Source organism: Boleophthalmus pectinirostris, unplaced genomic scaffold, assembly GCF_026225935.1.
Source record: "Boleophthalmus pectinirostris isolate CB_2022bp ecotype Guang Dong unplaced genomic scaffold, ASM2622593v1 HiC_scaffold_13, whole genome shotgun sequence".
Lineage (NCBI taxonomy): Eukaryota > Metazoa > Chordata > Actinopteri > Gobiiformes > Gobiidae > Boleophthalmus > Boleophthalmus pectinirostris.
In genome coordinates, this window is record NW_026571036.1 from 3,594,949 (window position 1) to 3,615,836 (window position 20,888).

At 40.4% G+C, this 20,888-nt stretch overlaps 2 protein-coding genes across 2 annotated transcripts in view; one reads left to right on the forward strand and one right to left on the reverse strand.

The window, feature by feature from the left end:
* Nucleotides 1–15,025, forward strand: part of LOC110175657 (reticulon-4-interacting protein 1 homolog, mitochondrial-like) — a 44,744-nt gene extending 29,719 nt beyond the window's left edge. The window contains exons 8-9 of the mRNA XM_055149443.1: nucleotides 1,045–1,140; nucleotides 13,751–15,025. Coding sequence (XP_055005418.1) covers nucleotides 1,045–1,140; nucleotides 13,751–13,957 — 303 coding nt within the window. The 3' untranslated portion in view covers nucleotides 13,958–15,025. The remainder of the gene's footprint in view (nucleotides 1–1,044; nucleotides 1,141–13,750) is intronic.
* A 3,764-nt stretch (nucleotides 15,026–18,789) lies between these two features.
* The window catches only part of LOC110172315 (beta/gamma crystallin domain-containing protein 1-like), a 184,750-nt gene continuing 182,651 nt past the window's right edge, over nucleotides 18,790–20,888 (reverse strand). The window contains exon 22 of the mRNA XM_055149441.1: nucleotides 18,790–19,228. Within this exon, the coding sequence (XP_055005416.1) occupies nucleotides 19,140–19,228 (89 nt within the window). The 3' untranslated portion in view covers nucleotides 18,790–19,139. The remainder of the gene's footprint in view (nucleotides 19,229–20,888) is intronic.

A 20,888-nucleotide genomic window follows, 5' to 3' on the forward strand; every position in this document is an offset into this window, starting at 1 on the left:
TCAACGTCAGGGTGTGTCAGGGTGTACGTCAGGGTGTCCGTCAGGGTGTACGTCAGGGTGTCTGTCAGGGTGTACGTCAGGGTGTCAGGGTGTACGTCAGGGTGTCTGTCAGGGTGTGTCAGGGTGTCCGTCAGGGTGTCCGTCAGGGTGTCGTCAGGGTGTCTGTCAGGGTGTACGTCAGGGTGTCGTCAGGGTGTGTCAGGGTGTCCGTCAGGGTGTACGTCAGGGTGTCTGTCAGGGTGTACGTCAGGGTGTCTGTCAGGGTGTACGTCAGGGTGTACGTCAGGGTGTCTGTCAGGGTGTCGTCAGGGTGTTCAGTCAGGGTGTCTGTCAGGGTGTACGTCAGGGTGTCACGTCAGGTGTGTCATCAGGGTGTACGTCAGGGTGTCTGTCAGGGTGTCGTCAGGGTGTACCGTCAGGTGTCCGTCAGGGTGTCCGTCAGGGTGTCCGTCAGGGTGTACGTCAGGGTGTACGTCAGGGTGTCCGTCAGGGTGTCTGTCAGGGTGTACGTCAGGGTGTCTGTCAGGGTGTCCGTCAGCGCTTCCTTCAGGGTGTCCGTCAGGGTGTCCGTCAGCGCTTCCGTCAGGTGTGTCAGGGTGTCAGGGTGTACATCTGGGTGTCCATCAGGGTGTACATCTGGGTGTCCCGTCAGTCGCTGTCCTGTCAGGGTGTCATGTGTCAGGGTGTCCATCAGGGTGTCCATCGGGGTGTCCGTCAGTCCATCTGTCCGTCAGGGTGTCCGTCAGGGTGTCCGTCAGGGTGTACATCAGGGTGTCCATCAGCGCTTCTGTCAGGGTGTCCGTCAGGGTGTCCGTCAGGGTGTCCAGTCAGGGTGTACATCAGGGTGTACATCAGCGCTTCTGTCAGGGTGTCCGTCAGGGTGTACATCAGGGTGTACATCAGCGTTCGTCAGGGTGTCCGTCAGGGTGTCGTCAGGGTGTCCGTCAGCTCTTCCGTCAGGGCGTGTTCACCCTCTAACTTGACTGAATGAGAACACATGACGATAATGACGTTGTGTCTGACTGGTTGTGTGTCTCGTCTCAGAGTCTGCTGTCCAGTGGAGTGTTCTACCGCTGGGGCTTCTACGCTCCCGATGGCCCAGCTCTGGACGATGTCAGGGCCCTGGTGGATTCTGGGAAGGTACAGTCCACATACAGACACTTATACTTCCTTACAATCACTACACACGAGTCCTGCTGTTTCCACTCAGTCAGCGGCCGCAGAAACATTTCCTGTGTTAAGAAACTGATTTTAAACGTTATCATTCATGAATTATTTCTACAATTATTTCTTTTTTTCCACTAAAAAGCCATTCTGGGTTGTTCTTATGGAGGTGGTTTGACATGTGTATAAAACTTTTAAACCAGCGCTGGAGTTGGGTTTAAAAACATGATTACTGAATTATTTCCATGTCCAGATTGCCCCCCCATGCAGTGTCTCATTCTGCGAGTATCCATAACTCAGATACACGCATTCTAAAGGCAAATACGTGCACTGGGAGCCGGGTCTGTCACAATAAAACATTTTGAAGTGAGATATATTGACAGTGTTGGGGAGTAACAGATTACATGTACCGGAGTTACATAATCAGAGTACAAATTATGAGTAACTGTATTCAGTTACAGTTACTGTTTCCATGAGTGGTAATTGGATTACAGTTACTTTGTTGAAATAAATGGATTACACGGCGGTATTTTCCTGTTTTCACATTTCGGGCTATATCCGTTTTTTTTTTGTTTGTTTGATGGTTTGTTTGTTTTTTTCCGGTAATTCCACTCATTTCCGGACACTAAACCAGGTCCAAACCAGGTCTAAACCAAGACTAAACCAGGACTAAAAACAGGTCTAAACCAGGATTAAACCAAGTCTAAACCAGGTCCAAACCAGGTCTAAACCAAGACTAAACCAGGACTAAAAACAGGTCTAAACCAGGATTAAACCAAGTCTAAACCAGGTCCAAACCAGGTCTAAACCAAGACTAAACCAGGACTAAACCAGGTCTAAACCAGGATTAAACCAAGTCTAAACCAGGTCCAAACCAGGTCTAAACCAAGACTAAACCAGGACTAAACCAGGTCTAAACCAAGACTAAAGCAGAACTAAAAACAGGTCCAAACCAGGATTAAACCAAGTCTAAACCAGGTCCAAACCAGGTCTAAACCAAGACTAAAGCAGAACTAAAAACAGGTCTAAACCAGGTCTAAACCAAGACTAAACCAGGACTAAACCAAGACTAAACCAGGACTAAACCAAGACTAAACCAAGACTAAACCAGGACTAAACCAGGTCTAAACCAAGACTAAACCAAGACTAAACCAGGACTAAACCAGGTCTAAACTAAGACTAAACCAGGACTAAACCAGGTCTAAGCAGATCTAAAACAGGATTTAACAGGACTAAATCATGCTGCGTGTACGGGTCTCCTCGTCTTCTATCAATAATATTTTTAGTACGGTTAAGTAAAGTCTTATGTTACGATATCCTAGATTTTGCTTCTCTACAGCAAATCAAGTAATCCAAAGTATTCAGATTACGTTACTCACTTTAAGTAATTTAATGGATTACGTTACAAACTACATTTTGGTGTATGTAATCTGTAATCTGTAGGGGAATACATTTTAAAAGTCACCTTCCCAACACTGTATATTGATGATGTAAATATAGACACTAAATGATTCTTTTAAACAAATCATAAAGCAGAAGAATCCACATAAGTATTCTGAATGGACACAATAAATAAATAACAGAATGCAACTCTAAAGTCTTTACAATTTGTGTCATTAATGAGTCGTGGAAGTTCATAATTCAGGCCTCAACAGCTCAAAGTGCAGAAAAACTCTAGTACAAAGAAAAATTCCCCTCAAAAATCATTGTTCCATCTTTGTAACACTCTCGGCTCAGACATTAGATTTCCAGGTCGATACAGGTGTCAGATATCAACAGCGATACTGGAAAAATTGTGGGTCTGATGTCAGCTTCCAAATATCAGTTCAGCCTTTATCACGGTCAGGTCAAGTCAAGTTGTAGTAAAAACAATAGAAGGGAGAACCACAGACTGTTAACGTCACATATGAACAGTTCTTCAGATAAACTTAACATAAACAACAGAACAGAACAAGTTTAACAAACTCTCCATCTCACTCCAAATCACTAAATCCATTCAATTCTTCATCCTCGGTGTCACTTCTGAACAACTCGACCTCGACCTCCGGAGGTAAACAGAGACTCAGCATCAGTTCCAGTTAGAATTATTCGGGTCTTTCTGAATCCAGACAGGATGGTTTCGGTGTCACTGAAGGACCTCGGGTTAGACCTGGTTTAGACCTGGACTAGATCTTGGTTAGACCTAATTTAGATCTGGCTTTGACTTTGTTTAATCCAGGTCCTGATTCTGATCATGGTTCGACCTGGTTTAGACCTCAATTAGACCTAGATTTGGTTTAGGACAACTTACAGTTTAGACCTGGTTTAGACCTGGTTTAGACCTGGTTATAGTTACAGAATTATTCGGGTCTTTCTGAATCCCGACAGGATGGTTTCTGTGTCACTGAAGTCCAGACTTTGTCCATCCATCCAGTGACTTCAGGAAAGTTTCATGGTTCATCCTCCCGGTGTCACAAGTTTCTCTCTCACTCCAAACTTTCTTTCTGCTGCTTCGATTTCTGTTTTTTGAGCTGCAGATTTCACAACTTGCAGTTTGTAATCTGCAAAATCTGATTTTGTTTTTGGGGGCATTTGTGTTCAGTCTTCTCAGTCTTTGTCTTTATAAGTTTGTTTAAATGTTAAATTGTTCAGTGGTGCAGAAGTAACGGTGCGATCGACTGACATGATACAGACAGGACAGAGGCTCTTTCTGCAGGAGACATGCGCAGTAGAGCCAAGTGACAGTGGTACAGGAGTAAAAGACACAAGCCTAGTTTGTCTCATGGCTGTCAGTATGAACATTTTAATATATAAGTCGCAGAAAACACCCAAACCACGGAAAAAAGTGTGACTTATAGTCTGAAAAATACTGTACTTTGGGTTTCATCACAGTCGGTCGGTGAGCCCTACACCGGAAGTTGTCGTCTTTCTGGTTTGTGACGTAAGCGTGAATAGAGCCTAAAGAGCTGAAGTAGTCCTGATCAAGACTAGCTCAGGATCTGGAGTCGGGTCCCTGACTGGACTGATGATGTCCACACTTGAGCTGGCTTCTCTCTGGTCCAGCCTCGGAGCCACAGCGCCGACCCCAGAGTGACCGGGACAGCGGATTAGAGCAGTGCTGAGCCGCCAAAAAGCCCGCTCCTCTGCTCTTTGTCCGCGGGCTTACGGCGAACACACACACACACACACAAACACAACACACACACACACACACACAGGCACGCACTTCCCGTCCCCATTCACAGAGCCGAGACCGGGAACCGACCGGAGCTGCTGACCGCGACAACAGCCAGAGAGTGACCCACCGCCACAGGAACGTCCAGCCTCATCACATTCTCAAAACACACAGGATGAGAGAGAGGAGGGGTCTCGACGGAACGGACGGCCCGCGGACAAACATCACACACACACAGACACACACACACACACACACACACGGGGGGAGTTTAACGGTCAGCTTTGTGCTTTGTGGAGGTTTTTCAAGTGACATCATCCCGTTCCCGAAGTGCCGACAGTTTAAAGGACAGGCCAGAGCTTGATCGTTTGCAGCTGATGTCATCAACATTCCCGACGTGTGTGTGTGTGTGTGTGTGTGATGCTAACCGTAAGCACTGCTCCGTCTGAGGCTTTGTTAGACTTTAATCTGTGTTTTGTTTTAACACAATCCAGCCAGAAAGAACTGACTGAGCTGGAACTAGTCCCTCTCAAATAACATTACAGGACGTGTTGATCACAGGCTTTTCTGGAGTTTTCCTTAGTTAGGGGTGTGCAAAAATATCAGAATATCGATATATCGTATCGCTTAATGTGATGATACAGTATCGATATCGTGGGCTACTGTATCGATATTTCACCAAGAGTATTTTTAGGTGTGTTTTACTAAATTATTTTGTTACAGCTACAGTTTTGTTGCTTGTGGAGTGAAAAGAAACTCATTTATGCGACACATTTGACATTTTTACTGTTTTGATGATTAAAATGTTTGTGTTTCATATGAACTTTGCATAAGAAGTGATTTAACAAAGCCTTTTAGTATCACAGCCACGATTTAGCCTTTATTTTTTATTGAACCGTATCGAATCGATTTGAAATATATCATATCGAATCGAAAGTGCACTGTATCGAGATATGTATCGTATCGTGGCCTGTGTATCGAGGTGTGTATCGTATCGGCAACTTCTTAATGATACCCAGCCCTATCATTAGTCTTCACTAGTTCAAAATTTTGCTGGCAGTGTTACATCACCATGGAAACTGCTGAACATTCTGCCATAGAAATACATGCAGAGGACCCCTAGCTAAAGCTGCGCGATTAATTGAATTTTGATTTCGATTTCTGCGTCAAACGATCTCCAAACTCATATAATCGGGTTGAAACGATTAAAGCTTAAGAAAGTTTATTTTGGAATATTTTTTTTAAATATGAATAACAATATTTATTTTGTTTTTTGAATATAGAAATTGCAGAGCAGCTGGATATATATTTCAGTTTGGATACATTTATGTTTTTCTATGCCAAAGTATATATTTTTTTTAAATACATCGCAAAACTCCTCTAAGGTTCATATTTGTAGCCTGAATTTATTGTCAATTTGAAAGTTTTGCGTAAATTATCAATAATAAAGTGGTCTTTTTTGAGAGAAAAATGCTGAATAAATGCATTGTGTAACTAAAAAAATAATCATTTGAATAATCGTGATTTCAATATTGACCAAAATAATCGTGATAGTGATTTTTTCCATAATTGAGCAGCTCTATCCTCAGCACGATGTCACTGCAAAATATCAATTCTCAGGTGTAATTTGCTGTTTATCACTGATTGCAAATTTGTTGACTTTGTTTATGGTTCATATTGGATTTTGAATGTCGCAAATAATTAGGGATGTAACAATAACTGAAATATCATAACGGGCCATCACAATATACTGAGTTACAAGTCTTTTTGCTTAAATTAATACTGTATTTTTCGGGTTTTAAGTCTCTCCAGAGTATAAGAAAAAAACAGATATAAGTCGCATTTTGGGGGAATTTTTTTTAGCCCTCACGCTCTCCTCGGGATCACATTGACCCGAAGAAATTTTTTTTCCTTCCCGCTCTCTTGGGGTGGGTCAGTCAGACTCAAAAATGTATTTTCTCGCCTGCCAAGAATTTATTTTAAAAATAAATTTCAGTCAATGTGATCCAGAGGAGAGCGTGAGGGTTAATAAATTCAGCGATCAGGAGCAGATATTTCCTGTGTAAAGTCAAGTTCTAGTAAAAACAATAGAAGAGAGAACAACAGACTGTTAACGTCACATATGAACAGTTCTTCAGATAAACTATAACATAAACAACAGAACAGAACAAGTTTAACAAACTCTCCATCTCACTCCAAATCACTAAATCCATTCAATTCTTCATCTCGGTGTCACTTCTTAAACAACAAACTCGCGGCCACTCCTAAAATCATCAGCTCCATATTTGTATAGGAAACTACGTACTACTAATTCCATCAGCAACACACAAAAAATCAACAGATCTGCTCCATGCACCCACAGGCAAAGATCTTGTGAGGAATTAGATTTTACTATCAAACACAACCCACGCTATAAAATCGTATCAAGACTCTTAAACATTCTGTGCATTAACTATAACAACATCTATATTATGATATTTATCAACTCAAAATGGAAGCAGTGCAAAGTTATATCTTGAACACTACTACTTCACTCATGGTCCGAATAACTCCTGTAAGAACACTTTCCCATAACACATTGCGGCCAACATACGCCGCACCTCAATGTATATTTATATAGTGCGCCATCTACTGGGAAACGCCGAAATGCATGAAAAATAAAACTCAACAAGGTTATTATTGCAGTTTGTGGGCCGGATTAAAAGGTTTAAAGGGCCGCAGAGTCTAGAGCCTCTTGCGGCTTCACTGTGAAAATTTGAATATATAAGTCGCAACGGAAACACCCAAACCATGAAAAAAGTGCGACTTATAGTCTGAAAAATACGGTAATTATGATGCAGCAAGTACATAGATCATGATCCTGTTTCAGTCCAGATTTCATGAAAAGATAACTGTTCTAAACACTTTTAAATGTTAGTTATTTGGATCAATCAATCAATGAAACTTTATTTATAGAGCACTTTTTATGCAAAAATGCAACACAAAGCGCTTATTATGACAGAACCAAGGGCATTTTAAAATGAAAAGTATTATTCACAGTTTTCTTAGTCTCCAAAAAATATCGCACCATGTGAAAATACAGAGAGATTTGGATATCGTTACATCCCCACAAATAATGTTTAACACAAATGCCCCTTTGCCGTCATAAACATGTTTGTGTGTTGTTTAATCCACACATAATTGAGTTTTTAAGTGCTCTTTTTAAAAAATATTATCTTTATTAATATTTGTTTCTTTTAAAAGAACATACAGGTACAACAAAACACAGACAAACTGCCAGACAAGACAAAATAAAAAGTACAAGCAAGCAACTGACAATAATAAACAGTATAGTAGTCAACCAAAAAAATACAAATATGTATGTCCCGTTAATCAAATTGTGGCAATGTGGCACTGAGCCAGGAGTGCTCCCCATATCGCTTTATGTGCTGCTCTTTGTTCATGGTGTCCAAACGAATACGCTCCATTTGGATAACGGACACCATTTCAAGGAGCCGATGTTCAAAAATTGGAGGTGTAGTGGACTTTCATGTCAACAGAACACGTTTTTTATCCACCACCATCCCAAGCTGCGGCGCCCGCCAAACGTCCGATGTAAGTCCCAGATCGTCTGTGGAGCATCTGAATATGGCTAAACTCTAATCCGGTTTAATGTCTCTGGAATAACAATTAGAGAACCATTTAAAAATTGTGGCCCAAAAGGTAAATAATTGTGGACAAAACCAAAAAAAGATGAGCACGTTTTCCTTCAGCACAGAAACACTTGTCACACTGGGAAGACACTGTTGGAAAAATTCTATTCAATTTAGTTTTAGAATAGTGTAACCTGTGCACCACCTTGGACTGGATAAGATGATAACGACTGTTAATAGAACATGAATGAATTTGATGCCAATGAGTGCGTATACATGCACATCAATAACCCGGTTATTAGCCATATCCCGGTTCTGTCAGTATTCGTGTTACTGCGTTTACATGCACTGAGAAACCGGGACACTCATATCCGCGTGTACATGATCAAATGGAGTATCCCGGTTTCTTGACATAATCTTACAAATGCGCAGGCGCAAAAATTAACTTAAATCGGTTTAATAAACCAGGAAAAATACAAACCGTGAGCTCCTTTAGCATAAGAAGCTAAGGAGCTACGAGATCTCCCACAATCCACTGTGCAGATTCTTCATTAAAATCTTCTGCATAAATAAACTCAACTTTACAACATATAAACCATAAACACTATAGACACATCAGCCCGTTTGATCAGATAATTCAGCTCTGATCACATTTGTTTATGTTTTACAGAAACGAAACTTAAGACCGTAGGCTAATTAGCATAAACTGTTAGCGGTGATAAAAACAACTCGCTCCTTGTGCCGCTGATGCGATCAGTTTCTTTTGGACTAAATGACACGACTCTGTGGATTATGTGTGTTATTTCTGTGACAGAAGAGGCGCTAATGATGGTAAGTGTGTTCTGTGTGTATAGAGTATAGGAGATAGTTCATGTTTTAGCTTTTCAGCGTCACACGAGTGCAGATTGTACGTGTGCAGGTTTAGCGCAGCTCTTTATTTTACAGTCATTTTCACTCGTTTGGTCACTTTATTTATGTTGGTCAATTTATTTATGTCACTACTGTTGTGGTGAAAGGCTGGAAAGTGTCTTTTGGACACATGCGACTCAACTTTATGTTGCAGTAACCGGGATACTGCGTTTACATGCCACAAGTAACCCGGTTACTATCGGAATAAACCAGCTACAGTAACCCGGTTTCTAATAACCGGGATACTGCCATAACCGGGTTACTGCGTTTACATGCACCATCAAGAAACCGGGATACTCAAAAAACCCGATCATAACCGGGTTATTGATGTGCATGTAAACGCACTCAATGACTTCTCCCAGAGTTCAGCAGATATGTCAGAATTTAAATCTTTACCCCATGCCTCCCGCAGATAGAGACAGAAGTATTAAAACAGTTCACGAATTGAGAGATGAGATGTTTAGAATCAGGCGAAAGCTGTGCTCTTTTTTTTTTTTTTTTTACCGGTCTGTGGTGTCCTGGTACCCGGTGTCCCCACTCTTGTATCGTTTCTGTACATAATGTGCAGTTTTCTTAGGACATTCAGTGTATCTCCTTTTGTGTCTGTGATGTCTGAATGTGAGCAACAGTCTGCACGGCAATTTCCTTCTGGATTAATCAAGTCTATCCTTCTGTCTATCTCTTCCTCTCTATCTCCCTCTATATATCTCCCTGTACATCTCTCTGTCTGTCTCTCTCTCTTGTCTCTCTCTGTATCTATTTCACATCTTGGAGTGCCATTTTTTACTGCCTCGTGGTTCAAAACTCGACATGTATTATAAATATTGTACTGAGGAGGCAAGGCAAGTTTATTTGTACAGCACAATTTGTACCCAAAGTAATTAAAAGTGCTTTACAGAATAAGAAATACATTAAAATCACAATACAAACAAATCAAAAACTACATAATCAGCATAAAATTAAGAAGAGTGCAGAGCTAAACAGAACCTGAGTCAAAGAAGAGTCTGTCTCACATGTTCAGGCTGTTCCAGGTTTTAGCAGCGTGAATCTGAAACTCTGACTCCCCTTGTTTAGTCGTGACTCTGGGCACCAGCAGGAGGCCGGGACTAAACCAGGACTACAGCAGGAGGCCGGTCCCTGAGCTCCTCACAGTGCAGATGGTTCATATGACACTAACATGGAGACACTTGTACAAACAGAGCTGCTTTAAAGTCTCTGAGCCACAGGGGGCAGAGCAGAGACCTGAGCACAGGACTTATGTGCTCGTACTTCCTAGTTCGAGTCAGGACCCGAGCTGCAGCGTTCTGGATGTTCTGGATGTTCTGGATGTTCTGGATGTTCTGGATGTTCTGGATGTTCTGCAGCGTCTCACAGCTCGTTTGGAGAGACCAGTGAGCAGAACATTACAGTATCTAACCTACTGGAGACAAACGCATGGATAAGTTTCTCCAAGTCTGATTTAGACAGTAAACCTTTGATTTTTGCGATGTTTTTTAGATGGTAAAAGGCTGCAGATGTTATTGATTTGATGTGGCTGTTAAAGTTCAAGTCTGAGTCCATTATTACCCCGAGATTTCTTGCCTAAGTTGAAGGTTTTAGGGAGACTGGAGGTGACTGCTGACACTGCTGACAGGAGGTTCATTGTAGAATTGCATTAGGAGATTACCGTATTTTTTGGACTATAAATCACTCTGGAGTATAAACTGCACCAGACAAAGAAAAACAAAGAAAAAAACATATATAAGTCAAACTTTTGGGGGGAAATTTATTTTATGAAATCAGAGACCAGGAACCAACCATCTTGTAAGGCAAGTTAATAATAACAATAGAATAAAGAACAACAGGCTGAATAGGCGTTAATATGTTAATGTCACATATGAACAGTTCTTCAGTTCTTCAGATAAACTATAGCATAAACAACATAAGTTTAACAAACTCTTGATCTCACTCCAAATTAGGGGTGGGCGATATCTCGATATTTTAAATATATCGAGATAGTTTTTAAACTCGATATGAATTCTGACATATCGTATATATCGATATAATGCTTATATTCAATTCTGATTTCGCCGCTTCGCTTGTTTATCTTCTCTCTCGTCGCCTTCGCGCGCCCCCGCCTCCCTGATTTTGTTGCTCGTGTCTCCTTCACTCGTCACTGTCGCCATGAACGCCGAAAGTTGGTGCCAGTGAAAAGGTTCAAGCACCACGAACCTTTTCAACCATTTACAGACAAAACCATCAGCAGCACATCCTCATGTTCCACCGAGTCGCGTCCTTTAGCCCGAAAGAAGCTGAACGAGCTGAGCTGCATGAGAAGTGCTGTTTATGCAAATGAGTCATGCGCTTAAGTTTCGTTTCTGTAAAATGTAAACACACGTGCACAAAACTGCATTAAACACATTATAATGTCAAATGAGCTGATGTGGCTCTAGAGTCGTTATGTTTTATATATTGTAAAGTTTAGTTTAAAGTTTATTTATGCAGAATATTTTAATTAATAATCTGCTGCAGTGTCACTTGTACAATAGTGTTTGGAAACGTTTGGTTTGATCTGCAGTGGATTGTGGGATTAAACCTCAGAGCTCCTCACTGCTGGAACATGGATCTTTTGAAATAAGGAACATCCTGAGCTTCTTCTGCTAAATGAGCTCATGGTTCTGGTTTGGAGAACAGAGTTAATGCAAATATGAACTTGTGTTGAGTTGTTTTATTTATGAATGAAAAGAAGAAAATATGTATTATTTCTTTTATTTTACAGTTAAATTATTATTTATGTAATTAGGGTTTTTTGTAATCTTAAATGTTCCTATATGAACTGCCGACCTCTTACACTTCAGTTAAAAAAAAAGGACCTCATGGAATTTGGCAGATTTGTTTTTTCAGTTTTAGGGGGTTATTTTTTCTTGAACATATATCGAGATATATATCGTATATCGAGATATAGCAAAATATATCGAGATATATTTTTTTATCCATATCGCCCAGCCCTACTCCAAATCACTAAATCCATTCAATTCTTCATCCTCGGTGTCACTCAGTGTGTAACGGTCCCTCAGATTCAATCAAAACGCAGAGCGCTTCGACTGGTGCCAATATTTTTACTGATCTAAGCAACATCAAATAGTACCGTGAAAACTACACGGGAAAGAAAAACAGAAAACATGAATATTTAGCAATAAAATCAAATATAATAACATAAATGGTAATTAAACCAAAATTCATCACATTTACTAATACATATAAAATGAACAAACAAGTTCCTCGCTCCGCTTTCTGAGGGCTGCAAGTTTATGGTGACATGACATTTCCACATGGCTCAAGCATGGATCTAGCAAGTTCTGAATGCAGCTCTTTACTTCTGGAGGGGTGTGGTTGAACGAAGGCTAGGGCGCCATCTGCTGGACTGGCAGACATTTACACAGTGACTTCAGGAAAGTTGCATGGTGCATCCTCCCCGTTGCCGTGAAGCTGTGTTCACGGTTCCCGCTTTCTACCAGTCCCTCACGAGTTTCTCTCTCACTCCAAACTTTCTTTCTGCTGCTCGATTACTGTTTTCTTCTGCATAGTTCACTATTTGCAGCAAGACATCTGCCAGAGACATGCGCAGAAAACTGATGCACAAGACTAGAGCCTCTCGTGGCTGTTAGTCTGAAAATTTTAATATACAAGTCGCACCGGAGTTTAAGTCGCAGGAAACATCCAAACCATGAAAAAAGTGCGACTTATAGTTTGAAAAATACGGTAATAAAAACAGAACTGTCGAATACACCATCACTTTTTCATATTGGCTGCACTGAAACAACACCGTTAGGTAGGTTAGACAGGATTTTACAGTTTCTACACTTCTGACACTTTAAGCATCTGTTTTTATTACAGTAAAGTAGGGACGGGCATTCAATGAAATTTTCTTAATCGATCGTCGGAAGAATTAACGATCGATTAATCATTAACGTTTTTATATTAAAATGATCATCATTATTATTACTATCTGCACTAATCTGCATAAATAAATTCAACTTTACGACAAATAAACCGTAACGACTCTAGATCCACATCAGCTGTTTGACATTATAATGTGTTTAATTCAGTTTTGTGCAAATCTCACAGAAACGAAACTTAAATCCGCATCGCTAATTTGCATAAACTAAGTGAAGATAAAACTCCAGCTCTTGTGTTGCTGATGTGGTTCAATTTCTGTCAGATTAAAAGACATGACTCAGGTGAATACAGGTCAGTGTGACCAGATTTGCGTTTGTCAAAACCAGGACAGCGTACGGGGGGAGGGGGGCGGGGCCTCGTCATCCACATTGAGCGACTCTCACCTGGACAAAAACTTTTTCCCACTGGACACAGAAACATATGTGCTGCTTTATCCACTGTGCACATGGACTCACACTTGTCCCAACGCAACGGAAAGTGTGGAATTTCTTGTACAAATCATCGTTAAATCCACATTTGTGCTTCGGTTCGTTACAGACTGACCCACTGTTTGTGTCTCGCTCCTTCTGATGCAGAGACACATGTACACACCTGTTTGGTCACGATACACACAGCAACATACATTCGATTTCTCGTTTAAAATGAATGTAATCGATGAAATTCTTAATGATCAATTATCGATTAATCGATTAATCATGCCCATCCCTAATCCAAACCATGAAAAAAGTGCGACTTGTAGTATGAAAAATACGGTAATAAAAACAGAACTGTTGAATACACCATCACTTTTTCATATTGGCTGCACTGAAACAACACAGTTGGGTAGCTCTGTCTGCTTTTACAGTTTCTACACTTTACTGTAATAAAAACAGATGCTCAAAGTGACTTCTAGTTGACCCTGCGTCCATTCACACCCACGCCGGTCTAATCCTCCCTCTGTCTGTGTTTTCAGATTCTGCCGGTGGTGGAGGCGCACTTCCCCTTCTCTCAGGTCCCTCAGGCCTTTCTGAAGCTGGAGCAGGGCCACGCCAGGGGCAAGACCGTGGTGAGAGTGACCGAGGACGACGACGGCTCCCAGGCGGACGCGCTGGACCAGAGCGGCCCCTTGACCTCCGACAACACGGAAAATCCGGAAAACAAGGTGTACAGCCAGCAGTGACGCTTCCACACACAAACACACACACACAAACACACACACAGATCAGGGAGGAGCAATATTTATTTTGTTATTGGCCTTAAAACTTGCCCTTGAGTACCTCTGCTTTGCTTTGATTTTGTGTTTTACAGCTTAAAATAATGGCTTTACAAGGAAACAGGCATTATTTTATAACTTGGGCACACCCCGTACTCTAATCTGGCGTATGACTCCATCTACTGGCAGCAGAGGGAATTACAACAAGGCTAAAAAAAAAAAAAGAGCAAACAGTTGTAATAAACTCGCTGTCGTGTTATCAGGTCATGAGTTACGGACGGAACAGGGTTTCTACCTTTGACGCAACAATCCTGGGAAAATTCCAATCCTGTATTTTCTTCAGTTCACATTTTTTTCCAGATAAATTTAAGGAAAAACAACTCCATGTGTGTTTTGATGAGGGAACAATCATCTAAAATAGCTTAGAAAAGTCAGTTTGGCATAATCGTGTTTTATTTTACAGGGTTTCAAAATACGTGCGTTTGTTTAGAAGTTTAGAAAAGAGATACTGCATGCATCTTGGCGTTTATGTTGCTTCAATTCAGAAATATTTTTGTTGAATTGAGGCACATTTGTAGCTTTATTTGTGTTATTATGTTAATGTTTTAGTTTGGGATTTGAAGAAAACTGAAAACCTCTGAAAAAGCCAAAAATTTGAGGTTGTACAAATAAACCAAAACCATTTTAGTTTGATTTCTGGCTCTCTGTTACATGGTGCTATGTGGAATTTCTGAAAGTCTAACATAAAAACAAAAGGATAACAGATTCAGGTGAAATACCACGTTTTGAGTCCAGTCTGAACTTTGCTGTAAAACCATAAAACCATCAAAAATGTCTCCTCTTCACATTTGTTTATGGTTTCTTGAGTTTGCTTATTTTACTTATTTAAAGTGATTTTTCTTTCTTCGTTGTGTTGTCAAATATTTTAAAACAACATTGTTCAAAACCCTGCCAAATACCATTGTGAGTATAAAACAAATGCACTGTAAAACATTTGTTATTGGGTTTTACCAATAAACATGGAGCTTATTCTACTGCCTCTGTGTGGTCTGTTTTTCTATTAAAGTAAATCAACAAAAATCAATATTTAAGAAATTTACTGACAAAATAATAGAGGTGGGACGAGACAAGACGAGATTTGAACATTATGTTATATAAGTTTCATGATTCAGTTTCCAATCTTGGCTCACATTTTTTAAATTTATTTGATTTCTTAGATTTGTTTCCATTCTAGCACTGTTTTTTGGAACTGTCAAAGACGTAACTCACCAACACGTGACCTGTTTTTGTCCAATATAAATGTGAATACATGGAAAAAAAATCTCACAAGATAATTTTTCTCATGTGCACGATCTTGTGGTAATTTTGTTTCGTGAGATCTTGAATCATCCCTAAAAAAATACTATGAACTTCTACACAAGCAGCTGTGAGTAAAGACATATACCTGTGACCGAAATAAATAAAAAAATAAAATAAAATAATAATAAATAAAGACATAGATATTATCCATATGACAACAGCTGAATCACTTTAACAACTTGTTAAAATACTGGACAAGAAACTATTCTCAGTTCACCACTGCACTATTTTAGATAAACTTGCTTAATTTGAATAATTTTATTGATTCTTTCCTGCTGTCTTCAAAGCGGCGATGGTGAGGCCCCTGCTGAAGAAAAGCAATATAGATTTTAATTATTTACTACCAACCAGTGTCTAACTTACCATTTTAGAAAAACTTCTTTTCATCCAACTAAATAACTTTTTTAGATGATCACATCATTTTGGAAAAATTTCCTGTGTGACATATGTTCTGTATAAAAGTCCTGCTTGTCAAAGCCTGATCCCGTCGGATCTCAGAAGCTCAGCAGGGCAGGGCCTGGTCAGTACTTGGATGGAGACACTGGGAAAATCAGGAGCCACAGGAGGCGCCAGTCGCAAAAACTGTTGTGTCCTTAGGCAAAACACTTCACCCTCATTGCCTAGTATGAAAATGGTGTGTGTGTGAGTGTTGGTCAGAGGGGCCAATGGTGCAGAGTGTCAACCTCGCTTTTGTCAGTCTGCCCCAGGGCAGCTGTGGCTACAGTAGTATTTTACCATCACTGGGTGTGGAGTGAATGAATAATGCTCTGTAAAGCGTCTTTGAGTGTCCAAAAAAGCGCTAAATAAAACTGATGCATTATTATTATTGTAAAAGACCACTGTACTCCTATGTAAAGTCTATATTTATACTGCTTGTGTATGATGTATTTTCTGTACAAAAGTCCAATCTAAGTGCCAACGTGAAGTCCTGTATAAAGTCCAATGTAAAGTCTATAATATCCATACTGCCTGAGTGTGATGTATTTTCTGTATAAAAGTAAATCAACAAGAGCGAGTGTTATGTAAGAAATTTATTGACAAAATAACATGAACTTGTAAAGTCAGTTCGATACATGGAGTGAGGCTCTTCTATACAAGCAGCTGTAAGTAAAGACATTATACATTTGATAAAATACAACGTGATAACACTGTTCAAGTCATTCGTTACAGATATTCAGACGACAAACTCCAAACTCAGAGCTCGACAGAAACACTAGCCTTCGGTCAAATAACGTAGATACACGAGACTACGGCCTTTCATTTGATAAAAACAAAATATGCACATCCACACAATCATTTTGGTACACTCAAATAATCTGGTTTTATATTCAACATTCATGCGGCTAGTCAAAGTACTAAAGGACACCGTGGTCAGTTAGCAAAGCGGGAAGCCCTTAATATTTCCTCAATTTTACTTTTGTCTATAAATGAAAGGAAAAAAAAGTCTGGACTTGTCTCGTCCACTGGGATATTTACAGTCTAGCAGTAGCAGAGGTAAAGTGCCATTTTCAATACTAGTACTCCAGCTCACAAGTCTACTGTAAGGTCCTGTAAAGTCCAAAAAGTCCACTGTAGAGTCCACGGTAAAGGTCCACGTTTACAAGTCCACCGTAAAGGTCCACGTTTACAAGTCCACCGTAAAGGTCCACGTTTACAAGTCCACCGTAAAGGTCCACGTTTACAAGTCCACAGTAAAGGTCCACGTTTACAAGTCCACCGTAAAGGTCCACGTTTACAAGTCCACCGTAAAGGTCCACGTTTACAAGTCCACCGTAAAGGTCCACGTTTACAAGTCCACCGTAAAGGTCCACGTTTACAAGTCCACGTAAAGGTCCACGTTACAAGTCCACGTAAAGGTCCACGTTTACAAGTCCACCGTAAAGGTCCACGTTTACAAGTCCACCGTAAAGTCCACGTTTACAAGTCCAGTCCACGTTTACAAGTAAAGTACAAGTCACCGTAAAGGTCCAGTTTACAAGTCCACTGTAAAGGTCCACATTTACAAGTCTACAGTAAAGGTCCAGGTTTACAAGTCCACTGTAAGTCCACGTCAAGTAGTAAAGTCCACGTTTACAAGTCCGCCGTAAAGTCCACGTTTACAAGTCCGCCGTAAAGTCCACGTTTACAAGTCCGCCGTAAAGGTCCACGTTTACAAGTCCGCCGTAAAGGTCCACGTTTACAAGTCCGCCGTAAAGGTCCACGTTTACAAGTAAAGTCCACGTTAGTTTACAAGTCCTAAAGTCCACGTTTACAAGTCCACAAAGGTCCACGTTTACAAGGTCCACAGTAAAGGTCCACGTTTACAAGTCCACCGTAAAGGTCCACGTTTACAAGTCCACCGTAAAGGTCCACGTTTACAAGTCCACCGTAAAGGTCCACGTTTACAAGTCCACCAAGTCCACGTTTACAAGTCCACTGTAAAGGTCCACGTTTACAAGTCCACAGTAAAGGTCCACGTTTACAAGTCCACTGTAAAGGTCCACGTTTACAAGTCCACCGTAAAGGTCCACGTTTACAAGTCCACGTAGAGTCCACATTTACAAGTCCACAGTAAAGGTCCACGTTTACAAGTCCACTGTAAGTCCACGTTTACAAGTCCACGTAAAGTCCACGTTTACAAGTCCACCGTAAAGGTCCACGTTTACAAGTCCACAGTAAAGGTCCACGTTTACAAGTCAACTGTAAAGGTCACTTCTTTACAAGTCCACTGTAAAGGCCTCGTTTACAAGTCCACTTTACAAGGCCACTGTAAAGGTCACGTTTACAAGTCCACTTTACAAGGCCACTGTCAAGTTCACTGTAAAGGTCACTTCTTTACAAGTCCACTGTAAAGGTCACTTCTTTACAAGTCCACTTTACAAGGCCACTGTCAAGTTCACTGTAAAGTCCTGTAAAGTCCAATCCATAAGTCCACTGTAGAGTCCACTGTCAAGTCTATTCTCAATACTAGTGCTTCAGCTCACAAGTCCACTATAAAGTCCACTTCATAAGTCCACTTTAGAGTCCACGGTAAAGGCCACTATTAAGTCCACTATAAAGTACAATGTAAAGAGTCCACTGTAAAGTCCTGTAAAGCAGTGGTCCCCAACATTTTTGCGCCACGTACCGATTTATGGCCGACAATATTTCGTGGACCGGGGGGGTTGGGGTGTTTGCGGCGGCGCTCTTAGGGACGATATTTTCACAGATCGGCAGTGTACGAGAGGAGGCGCGGTGCATAATTAACGTGGCATGGTTTAGTCCTGGTTTAGTCTTGGTTGAGTTCTGGTTTTAGACCTGGTTTAGTCCTGATTGAGTAGTGGTTTTAGTTCTGGTTAGTCCTGGTTTTAGTTCTGATTTAGTTCTGATTTACTTCTGGTTTACTTCTGGTTTAGTCCTGGTTTTAGCTCTGGTTTAGTCCTTGTTTTAGACCTGGTTTAATCCTGGTTTTAGACCTGGTTTTGTCCTGGTTTAATCCTGGTTGAATCCTGGTTTTAGTTCTCATTTAGTTCTGGTTTAGCCCTGGTTTTAGTCCTGGCTTTAGTTCTGGTTTAGTCCTAGTTTAGTGGTGGTTTTAGTTCTGGTTTAGTCCTGGTTTTAGACCTGTTTTAGTTCTGGTTTAAAGGCACGGTGTACGGGATTAGGCACGGTCCACGTGGTCATTTTTGCGGCTCGGTACCGGTCTACGGCCCGGGGATTCACTGTAAAGTCCAATGTAAAGGTCCCGATAAAGTCCAATGTAAGTACCAATGTAAGATCCTACGTAAAGTCCCGTGTAAAGTCCCGTTTAAGGTCCACTTCAGTAAAACTCCTACAGGACCTCGATGACCCACTGCTGCTGGAGCCTCTTGGGGTCCCGTGTGTTCAGAACCACCTGGGTCTTGTCGTAGTTGTGGCCTCCTGGAACAAAAAAACCCACAAGAGCAAAAGAATGAGCGAGGAAAACAGAAAAAACACAATAAACAGCAGTAAAAGTACTTCAATTATAAGAACTTTCATTTTGTTTTGAAGTAGTTTTATTAGTTTTAGACTGTTTTTGAGTTATTACCCAAACAAATATTCATTCATTCGATTATTCGAAATGATAAAAAATTACTATTACTTTTATTATTTCATTTTATTAACTGTCAGAATGTCTGTTTTTCAAGATACCCTGTATTTGATTCTGATCACACGACGATAATTATTAGAAAGTACCCTTTATTTAGACAATATAATGTGATTTTCAACATTAAATAGTAATACTTTCTTTTCTATTCCAGTTTGGTTTCATATCTGTGTGATCCTTCAGTGGTCCAGGTAGTTTTAGTATCGATTAGTATCAGAATTTCGATAATTTTGACCTACTTTTGATCTACAGTGGCGAAACGCTTTGATAACTTCCATCATTATTGAAAAGTAAAACGTCTGTAACCTTCAGAAGACGTCGTGAAAGCCTCGAGAAAGTCGCTTCGGAAGATTTAGCGCAACAAAGTGAGTCGGTTATTACGTTACACACATTACACAGCTTTTATACAAATGTCCTCCGCTGTTTTCTGACCTGCACAACACAAAGCAACTTATGAAAGACTGTGAAAGAAAGTGCTGCGAAAACAACCTAAAGTGCTTTATGAAAGTGCTGCAAAAACTAAAAACTTAAGTGCTTTAAACAAAACAACCTCAAGAGCTTTAAGAAAAAAAAAGAAAAGAAAAGTAAAGCAAACTGCACTGGTGTTTGGACTGATACGGCCACTAGAGGGCAATAACATCCCACTCTGAAACAGTGAACAAGCTGCACAAATACACACAGAAATGTAAATAGATTTCAGACCCCATCCCATGCTTTTCCGCCAAATTGAGTAATATATTGTATCGTGTAACAGTACTCTTACTCGAGTAAAAGTTACAATAATAATAAATCTTTATAAAGTGTGGATATTTTGGGGGTGAACATGTAAAACTCACCTACAGTTATTATTTATTTTACAGAAAAAGGCCTTGAAAATGATCATCCAAAACATTATTTGTTCAGCTTAAAGTGTTGAAAATGCTGGATGTTGTCGACTTAAGTCTCCTCAAAGTCATGTACAGAGCAAAGTGCAGAGTGTCATCTGTAAATATTCAAAGATGAAAACAAACCACTACAATTTAAAGATAAATCAGACACTGCGTATGATTACAGTCATTTCTTGGACTTTTTACTTCTACTTAAGTACCATATTTTTTGGACTATAAGTCGCACCAGCCAAAAAATGCGTAATGAAGAAGAAAAAAACAAATATAAGTCGTACTTTTGGGGGGAAATTTATTCTATAAAATCAGAGACCAGGAACTGACATTTCCTGTGTAAAGTCAAGTTGTAGTAAAAACAATAGAAGAGAAAACAACAGACTGTTAACGTCACATATGAACAGTTCTTCAGATAAACTATAACATAAACAACAGAACAGAACAAGTTCTCACTCCAAATCACTAAATCCATTCAATTCTTCATCCTCGGTGTCACTTCTGAACAACTCGACCTCGACCTCCGGAGGTAAACAGAGCGACGCAAACTCTTCTGTGTCGCTGTCGTCAGACT